Genomic DNA, 11,038 nt, shown 5'->3' with positions numbered 1-11,038 from the left:
ATTTGTTACCCTCACAAAAGTTACCCATACAGGCTTACCATTGTAAACACTTCGGGGCGATGTTTCATTTGGTCCTAACAAACCCATCTCCATTTATTCTTGACTGTGCTGTCAATGGCAGTCACGTCCAAGTCTTCTTTTTTAAATATTTTATTGGGGGCTTTTTGCCTTTATTGATAGATACAGTAGTCTGACAGGTCGTCGGGGTCGGGACTCGAACCCGCGACACACTGTCAAGTTGGATTGGATTACCAGCCTATAGGTGCCCAGACGGCTGCAGCAGCCACCCGGGTGCATCCGAGTCTTCTTTCACTACCAATGCCTCCATTATTTATCGCTCAATTGGCCCGGCCGCTACCACACGGGAGTTAAACAAACAATGCAATTCACTGTGATGGTGGATAAACCTCCACCGTTTTCAAGGCAGTCGTGCGATAATCATGGAGGTGTTGGTAGTGAAAGAAGGCTTGAATGTCAGGTGCTCTGCAACACACTACAGTGCTACCGGTTGCATCAACAACAAGCGAGGATTGATTGATTGATTGAAGTATTTGTATTTATATTTTATTTATTTAACAGTTTGGAGAATTACAGTAGGCCTACATTTCAAGCACAACTCAATAGAAAAACTGTTAACTGTTGATGACACCATAAAGCATTACACTTGTTTACACCCTTTTCAATTCATCAGAACATGTAGAGACGTACAAATATACACTTCTATATAACCAAAAACAGGAAATCATCATAAAAGGGCGTAAAAAGGGGAAAAAAAACATATATACAGTGAGGGGATTCAGATTTTACGGTGGCCAGTTTTGAATTGCAGCCGTCCGTAGGTGCCTCTTGAGAGCAGTTTTGAAGGAGTCAAGGGATTCACATGTCTTAATGACTGTCGGTAGGGCATTCCACATTTTGGTGGCATATAGGAGCGGAATGAATTTAGTCCCTTGTTTGTGCCGAATCTGGTTTTACTTGGTTTGTTGAACTCCCTCTGGTGTGGAGGAAGTATTTAGACGGTACATGGGTATCTTGGTGGTGTATCAAATCTTGTGGACCTGCAGACCTACTCTGTCGTCAACCCTAAGCCATTCCAGCCTGTCAAAGTGGGCAGGGGTGAGGTGGGTTCATGCGAATCAATGACCGATCATGTGTGCAATCATAAGGTGGTTAGAACTAACCACCTTATTATAGTGTCATGTATTGGAAAACCGACAGCTGAAAAACGCTGCTAAAAATAAAATAAAAATGCCAGGTTGGGGGATTCCCCTCTCACAACGTTTCACAAATCAGATACTGTATTGGGTCATGGTCTGAAAATCATTTTCCGTCTTGTTTTTTTTGTTTAAGCTTTTGTGTGCCGCCTAGCGCTTCATTTTGCAGAAATAAGCTTGATCAATAAAGTACTGGAGCGTGTCCTGCCCCACAAATGGTCTGATGATTGCTGGAGCACACTGCTACTTAGCACGCATAACCAGGCCACAATTACACACTTATCCAGCTGCTGCTGAACAACAGCTGTTTACGTGATGAACGGTGTAGAGGCCACAGACTCCACATATCGCCGCTGTCGGGTGGAAACCTCATTATGTCCAAAACTGTGACTAAACTGTGACTAACTGTTGCATAGGTTGTGAGTTTGAATCAGACCCCAGAAGCATATGTGGATTATTGAAGCCACAGAACCCCGGTGGCCCAATCTGGTAGTGCAAGACTTCCGCATTTAGGACGCCACCAGTTAATTGTATATTAATTATAATTGTCTATAGTGTTCCAGTTACGCTCATTTCTTTGTTGTTGTTCAATCTGTATCCTGTCCTTACCCTGATAGGACGAAAGTGGTGGTTCGAGGGGGGGCGGGGGCAAACGTTGGACGTTGGAGGTAGCCAGGTAGGGGCCTTTACTTGATTATTAAAACCAATAATCCCCCCTCCATCCCCCCAGCAAATCCAACCCTGCCTGTAAGAGTGAACCCCTCCCTGTCACTGTGTCATATAGGCCCTTCCTCACAGCTGGTTCTTGTTCATTGCACTTGACACAAGCATCTGGTGCCGCATGCATGTGCTATATGCTATATGCTACAGCACACCGTAAGAATCCCCAGTGTTCATTTGACTCAGAGAGTGCAAAAATGTACCCCAAAGGGTCAATTTGTGCACTCGAAGACTGAGTGAAATGAGTACAATGTGTGTCTGTCTTTGCCTTTGAGCTGCCTTTGTCACCCGCCTTGCTGTCATGCTGTTTTTCTTGCACGACATTCAGCTTATTAATTTTGTGCAGTCAATTTTCCATTATGCCCCTTAAACAATCTTTCCCCATCGCTGGCCCACGGCGCATCAATGTGCAGGAGCCCACACACACACACATGATGTACAGTACAGCATGCATACAGATGTATGCTACCATGCCTCTGTGGGTACTCTTCATATTCTAACGTTTTGTGTTTTTTCATTAAATTTATGCCACCTTGATCACACTACAGCGTAGCAGATAAAGCTCGAAATGTGGCAAGAAGCAACGAGTTTTGAGCTTGTAGATCTGCTACTTTTGTTATTTTGTCATTTAAATCCAGTTTTGGACATAATGAGGTTTCCACCCGACAGAGACTGTGTGTGTCTGACTCTGAGAATGACTCTGAGAATGATTGCTATAGGGCTTCACAGCGAGTTTCCGGAAGTAAAGAAAAAAGAAATCCCAATAATTATGAGCTACATGTCCAGTCATTGCAGGCTTATCACTTATCATGGCTCCTGGTTGTGAAATAAATTATGATATCGTTGCTGTCGGGAGGAAACCTCATAACTCTATTTTTGAGGTTTTTGATTTTTATTTATTTCACAGCAGCAACTTTGATGGGGCAGTATTGCTTTGTTTTTAAATATAAGGTTTTCTTAATTTCCTGAAAAATCTATATTTTTAATTTCCTGAAAAATGAACATAGGTGGTTTCTTCCTGACAGCAGAGATATGCTTCTGACGCCACCGTATGCAATATAGTTTTAAGACATTATTAGTGTATTAACCAACCCACTCTCCCCCAAATACGGTGAAATAGCACGGATTGGCACACTGGAAATGCGTGCATATGACACTAGATTCCCCGACATTCCGTGGATATGTACTTTATTTCCTCCCCGTTCACTTCTATACGTTTCTCGTCGGTGACGTCACGAGGACAATCCGTGTATATCTACTAGATTTCCTCCCCGTTCACTTCTATACGTTGCTCGTCAGTGACGTCACGTCACGAAAATAAATAAAATCGATAGGTTTGCAATATTAACAACACTCAATAAAATATATATCACTACTGATGATGTTTGACGACTATTTCTATGTATTTGATGTATGTGTAAATCACTCTGGAAGCTAAATGCTATAATAGTTCAGCCATTGTGCTACTTAGAATAATAATAATACTTCTATATTATTATTATTATTATTATTATTATTATATTAATGATACATTAATAGAAAGCCCAACAATCTGTAGGCCTACATATTTACTGCTTCTATATTATTATTATTATTATTATTATTATTATTATTATTATTATTATATTAATGATACATTAATAGAAAGCCCAACAATCTGTAGGCCTACATATTTACTGCTTCTATATTATTATTATTATTATTATTATTATTATTATTATTATTATTATTATTATTATTATTATTATTATTATATTAATGATACATTAATAGAAAGCCCAACAATCTGTAGGCCTACATATTTACTGCTTCTATATTATTATTATTATTATTATTATTATTATTATTATTATTATTATTATTATTATATTAATGATACATTAATAGAAAGCCCAACAATCTGTAGGCCTACATATTTACTGCTTCTATATTATTATTATTATTATTATTATTATTATTATTATATTAATGATACATTAATAGAAAGCCCAACAATCTGTAGGCCTACATATTTACTGCTTCTATATTATTATTATTATTATTATTATTATTATTATTATTATTATTATTATTATTATTATTATTATTATTATTATTATTATTATTATTATATTAATGATACATTAATAGAAAGCCCAACAATCTGTAGGCCTACATATTTACTGCTTCTATATTATTATTATTATTATTATTATTATTATTATTATTATTATTATTATTATTATTATTATTATATTAATGATACATTAATAGAAAGCCCAACAATCTGTAGGCCTACATATTTACTGCTTCTATATTATTATTATTATTATTATTATTATTATTATTATTATTATTATTATTATTATTATTATATTAATGATACATTAATAGAAAGCCCAACAATCTGTAGGCCTACATATTTACTGCTTCTATATTATTATTATTATTATTATTATTATTATTATTATTATTATTATTATTATTATTATATTAATGATACATTAATAGAAAGCCCAACAATCTGTAGGCCTACATATTTACTGCTTCTATATTATTATTATTATTATTATTATTATTATTATTATTATTATTATTATTATTATTATTATTATTATTATTATTATTATTATTATTATTATATTAATGATACATTAATAGAAAGCCCAACAATCTGTAGGTCTACATATTTACTGCTTCTATATTATTATTATTATTATTATTATTATTATTATTATTGTTGTTATTTCTTGGCTCGCTCCACATGGAACTTCCGGGACGGGGGGGGGGGGGAGTCGCTCCACAATCCACATGCGACTTCCGGAGAGCAAGGAGCAGCAAGTTTTTCAGGTGTATGTTTAAGGTGAGTTTTTATTATGGGTTGCTTTTTTATTAATCTAATGATCTGCCCGTTCACACCGGCAGATTAAACGATGCGGTCTACCATTCGTTGTCAATGGAAGCCAGCGAAATCACGTTGATAGACGGAACGATGCATGTAGCTAACCAAATCAACTCACAACGGTGCATCGTTTTATCTGCCCGTGTGAACGCTCCATTGTTGTTGTTTACGTTAGGGACCATGTCTCAGATTTGCAATTTATCTTTGTATTTTTTAGCATGCTAGATGACGCTGTAGCCCCGCGGTGGCTATTCAGCAGCTATATGTATTGAATGAGTACTTTTTTCTGCAGTTTGCAGAAAAAGCAAATGAAAATATAGCCCCATATGTGCCCTCTCCCTACGCTCATTCTGTAGCTCGGAGCTACAGAATGAGCGTAGGGAGAGGGCACATATGGGGCTAATGAAAATACAGTTCATTACATGGTATGCTAAGAGGATCACCTCATGTGTTGCTCAAACCCTTACCACAATGCAATACGGTTACCCCATTTGAAAAGACATGCCAGGGACCCCCATAAGAGAAGTTTTTACAGTTTAATTTCAAGGACCCCCAGTTTGACATGCATTAGTCTACGGACCCCCCATTTAATGGCATTTCTATCTCTGGGACCACCAATTTATATTGTAAAATCAATGTTATTTTAACTCTGAGAGTGTACAAATGGAACGGGTCCATTTGGTTCCATTTGTGTAGACTCTGAGTTACAGACCCATAATGGTCCATTTGGTTCCAAACTATAATTTAGCTGGGGACCCCCTGGAACTCCCTCAGGTACCCCTGGGGGTCCACGGACCCCACTTTTGGAACCACTAGGTTAGATAGAGATAGGTATGTAGGTAGTGGTTCTTGGTTTACTATGAATCTAGATTACTATTTCTATGCATGTGGTGTATTAATATTACCTTATGTCAAATTGAGTCATTTGGTCATTGTAATTCAAATCTCATCAAAATTGTAGGAGCCAAAATACATCTTTTTTTTGTATAAATAAATAAGATAGAATAAAGACGACAATTACATTACATAGTTATTTAGGATTACAGTATAATATAGTGTAGTTATGTATGTTAATTCTCTCTCTCTCTCTCTCTTTCTCCCCCACAGTGAAGCTCAAGCACAAAAAGAGTAGGTTATTATATTATAACGTAGTCTACTATACAGATTGGAGAAATGTACATTATATTCATTACAATGTTTAATTAGTGCTGCTTTAAGTAATTGTTTCCCCCCTTTCCCTTAAAATAATAATTGTAGAAATGCCCTCTAACACCAGGACCTGCCACCAATGCAAGGCAAAGATGCCATGTGGCATTCAAACATGCAAAAAGGTAGGTAATATATACAGTACAGTATGCCTTTAGCATATACTGCATTTGAAATAGAATTTGACTACGTTTTAAGAGAACCCTTGTATCTTAATTGTACCTCTTATAGTGCTCTCATCCTTGCTCTCTCTCTCACTTACACAGTGTGGGCAGCTGTTGGGCTTTAAAGAGCGCCACACCAGGAACCTGGTTCTGTTCCGCAAAACCGCTGACCAGTGGGCAGCAAAGACCAAGAAGGCCGGCAATGGCTCAAAAGTCGTGGACCGTGCATTGGAGATGGTAATACATTTTTTTTTCTTTCTATTTTGTATTATTGTATTTTTGGTCTATTGTATTTATTTTGTAGTTTTATACTATGAATGTTTTTGTCTTATTTAGGGACTTGGTTTATTGACTTATGGTGTTTCCCTTCATCCGAATGCTTGTTACATTCAAAATAATTTCTGCCTAAGTCAGAAAGTTGGCCTCATAGCATAAGTGCCTGCGTAACTTTTGGAATATAACAAGCATTCTGATTTGGATATCCGCAGTCTTAGATGGAGAGTGGAAATGTCAATTTGGTCAAAACATGACTAGAAATTGAACCATGTAGCACCTGCACAACCTATGTCTTGTCTTAAGCCCAAACCACACCAAAGGGTTGGGACAAAACCGTTTTTAAGGTCAACCACACCAGTGCAACTCAGGAGTTGCATACTGTAGGTGTGGTTGACCTTTAAAAAACGGTTTTGTCTCTACGGCTTGGAATAAACTCCCATTATACCTAAGACAGGCAGTAGATAGATGGCTTTAAAGTTCAAGAGCAATTTCTTAATACTTGCTTTTAATTGATTTTTAATCCTGTGTTATTCATGTCCTCGATGTTTTGCCTTATTCACTGCCTTTTTTGATATTATTTGAATGTATCATGCTTTTGCTTTTATTTTTTCTTCATTGCTCTGTAAAGCACTTTGAGCTACATGTCATGAAAAGTGCTCCAAATAAAGTTTTATTGTGATATTAGTCTGGCCATGCCAGGCTAAAGCATAAAGGGCTTTTTTCAGTGAACGACACCAGCTGAAATAGCCGTTCATTGGGCTTTGTGACCCTGCCATGACAATGTTTGCTGTTATGCTTTTCATTGCTTTAGGTGGAGAGAATGAAGGCATTGGGGCACGTTCCCTTGCTCCTCTGGGGGAAGCCCACAAAGGGAAAGAATGCCGGCTGGAACGCCGACATGCACTTTCCCTTTCAGCTTCCCCCAGAGGGGCATGTGTTACTGCGCAAGATGCTGGCCCTTTTTGAGGGATTACTCCAAGGTAGGTTAGAGCACGATATCTATATCCATGACATTGGTCCTGTATTATGTCCAGATGGAGCATATTTAAATGTACTATACCTTTTTTGTTTTTCTGTTTTTGTTCTTTAAAAGCATGCAATTCTGTGAGGGAAGAGGGGAGAGACACGCAGGACATAGGAGAAGGAGAGGAGAGCGAGAGAGTAGAGGAGAGAGAGATGGGGGCAGAGTTGGCAGGGGATGCAGAGGGTGAGGTGGAGGAAGACGTGGGTGATGAGGATGGACAAGTAGGGGATGTAGAAGGTGGAGAGATGGGTGAGGCCGGAGAAGAGGGCGGGAATGAGCAGGAAGAGATGGTGGAGGCAGAGGAAGTTGAGACGGAGAAGAAGGGTGGAGAGATGGAGGAAGACATGGGTGATGAGGATGGACAAGTAGGGGATGTAGAAGGTGGAGAGATGGGTGAGGCCGGAGAGAATGAGAGCAGGAAGGAGCAGGAAGAGATGGTGGAGGCAGAGGAAGTTGAGACGAAGAAGAAGGGTGGAGAGATGGAGGAAGACATGGGTGATGAGGATGGACAAGTAGAGGGTGGAGAGATGGGTGAGGCCAGAGAAGAGGACGGGAAAGAGAGCAGGAAGGAGCAGGAACAGATGGTGGAGGCAAAGGAAGCTTCTTCTTCGGCTGAGCCGCCGAAGAAGAAGAAGAAGAAGAAGGAGGGACCAACTACAAGGTAAGTGACGATACAGAATAGAAGATGCTGAGCAATTGAGTATATGCAGACCGCAGCCATCTTGCCATTAAAGGAGAATACTAGAAGGCTTTCTTACCTTTATTTGTAGTTGTTACGTCCCCACCAAAGAGGTCCAGGTGTTATTTTGTGCAAAAGCGCATTATTGGCTATTTCCCCTACCATAAGCCCTCAATGAATTGCATTGAATTGAATGGGGCTATGGGGTGTTGTGCCAATTCGCTTATTTCCATCGCTCAAAAATCTTTTTTTTTGTATCCTCTTCAGAATGTAAATAGTATCCCAAGTGGCACACTTTACTACTTATTTCGATGGAAATAAGCCAATTTTAGCACAAAAACCCAACCCCCATTGAGGGTTTATGGTAGGGGAAATAGCCAATAATGCACTTTTGCACAAAATAACACCTGGACCTCTTTGGTGGGGACGTAACAACTACAAATAAAGGTAAGAAAGCCTCTAGTATGGAATTCTCCTTTTAAGTTAATTGCAGGTTGCTAACTAGTTGCAATTCCTTGCAGGTGATTATTTATGTGTTGGAGTTTGGAAGCGCTCGTTCGATATCACTCAATGGCCCTGCCCTGCATACCAACTGTTTTGAATTTGCACATAGCCAAATGCAGAAAGCAGCAGGACGTTGCTTTGCTGAAAGCGAGCGCTTCCAAACTCTTATCTCAAGATGGCCACGGTCTGCATAAGTCAATAGAGGTGATCATAACTATGCAGAACAGGTGGGCAATCTTTTGCTCTTGCTCAGCAACTTAAATTTCATTTCAATAGAGGGTATGCGCATGCATAAAGTGAATGGCAGATCGAGTGGCAAAGTGAGTGTAATGCAATCATATAGGACTTTTCTGTTTGCATGTATGGGCTGTCAAGGCCAGAAAGTAGTTTTTTGCTACTCAGTAGGCATTCCCTCATAACTTCTGGGTATGAGGACCAGACCAGAGACTGGAAAGGTGCGTGGTGTTTGAGAACCTGGCTTGCGAGGCAAAGACCACAGGCCTTAATTCCCTTTTTTTCCCCTCCATGTAGCACGCCTGGCCCTGTGGTGACCATCTTGGCCAAGAGGAGTGAGGAGAGTGAGGAGAACGGGGATGATGGTATGAATGACTATTGTTATAATCCTGGATTCCTGTGCATATGTTGCCATTTATATGATTGCACTAATGGTGCTTGCTCAGGGGATACATTGAATCTTGACCTTCTGGTCAAAATCTGTGTCTAGGTGAGACTCCATTACCTTGCACCATAGAGGGTGTCTCTGAATCTGACAAGTCAACTGAACTTGGCAACTTGTGCCTTGGACTTGTGACTGTGATCATGTCTTGCCCAAATTGCATTAAATGCACAATGTATGCACATTTTGTTCAAAAGAGCTGGAAATAAACTGAACTGAACCAGTTTCAAGGCCACGCTTGGGTAAATGGAGAAGCCAGAAGTCTCTGCAGACCCATTTAATTTGTACATCTAATCAGGTTTTTCAATAGGGCCTGAAAAGTGTTCTGTGTCGACTGAATGAGTCTCAGAATTCTAGTATGCTGCTGTCTAACCCCAGCCTCTGAGTTATCATATGTCGGTGTACTTTTTGGAAAACACTGCTCTTGTAATGGCATTCTTTATCTATGTAAAGTGTTTCTTATGTTGTCTACCTGAGTCTACACACATAAACTTGACTGATAAAGAAAGAGAGGTAATATGTGTCACTTCACTTACGGGGTAAGGCAGTGCATGTCAGCAGCGGAGCGGTGTGTTGAATGTGCAAAGAGTAGAAGGCAGGCACTACGTCCTCTGGGTGGAGGCTCAACAGTATGTGAGTGAGTAGGGTATAATACAGAAATTAATTGTGTAACAAATAAATTTGAAGTGGTATGGTTTGTGCTTACAGATTGTGACTTTCACAACAACCCCGCCGAACCGTACACAATAGTGTACGTTGATAAAAAGAGCCGCACCAGAAAGGTTAGTATCTACTGTATATGAAGTATTTGGAACATGTAGAGTTTGAGCTCTGATATTAAACAAAACAATTACATTTTGGTTGTATGCTGACAGCATTTTAGAAGCTGGGAGTAATTATTTTATTTAATTTGTACTTTATTTTCCTGTTTTCCTTTTACCCAAGGGCAAGAAACAGTCCCTGGTCCATTGGGCCCCATGCCCCAAATGGTAACTTGAACTTTGTTTCTCTGATGTATTTGATTTGACATAAAGTTATATATATATATATTTTCTGGAAGAAGCATCTACAAATAGGTTATTATTACAAAGCAAGGCAGTTTTATTTGTTATATGTGGTGTCTAAACACTAATTAATGCTTCCCCACGTTCAAGCAGACCTTTCCTAGCCTGGTAAACCATCCCGGTCACGTGAATTCAGTCTGTCAATCACAGGGACCTGAGCGTCTTCTACGTTTTCACAGAAGACACGTGAATTCACTGGAGCAGGATGGTTTACCATGCAGGCTGACCTGCATGGGCACCTGAGGTGTCTGGGTGATTCATGTACAAGATCAGAAATTTATTTTGTATTTCGTTTAATATACCAGCAGTATTTTGAAATCAATTATTTGACACAGGGTGTCAATTTAAGGATTAAACTCCTTGACAGCCATCGACCCCTTGGTGCTTTATTCGTTTTTTATATTGCATGTGCAGAAATTCACAACGGAGAATATTCTGTACTCTCCAAGCTCAAATTCTACCGGCTGAAGCAAACTACCATAGAGATAAATAGGCTGGCTGTCAAGGAGATGCGGAGTGATATACTACACTTTCTTGGTATTTCATAGGACTATCATCTGTTTTCATTTCAGCAATAAAACCTTCCCGCCCTCCTGGATCCCTACAAAGGATGTCCTCCTGAAGACCTGA

General features: G+C 39.3%; 1 protein-coding gene across 1 annotated transcript; it reads left to right on the top strand.

The window, feature by feature from the left end:
• Positions 1-7,874: 7,874 nt before the first annotated feature.
• Positions 7,875-11,038, top strand: LOC306924995 (uncharacterized protein; the record flags this gene model as incomplete). The annotated part of the gene is made up of 5 exons (XM_079503675.1): positions 7,875-8,146; positions 9,200-9,267; positions 10,053-10,126; positions 10,290-10,333; positions 10,981-11,038. The coding sequence occupies 5 exons, from the start codon at positions 7,875-7,877 to the stop codon at positions 11,036-11,038; spliced, it is 516 nt and encodes a 171-aa protein (XP_079359801.1).

This window comes from Electrona antarctica, assembly GCF_951216825.1.
Source record: "Electrona antarctica genome assembly, chromosome: 6".
Taxonomy (NCBI): Eukaryota; Metazoa; Chordata; class Actinopteri; order Myctophiformes; family Myctophidae; genus Electrona; species Electrona antarctica.
Note: the sequence above shows the minus strand (reverse complement) of the source record. Positions and strands in the feature narration are given on the sequence as shown.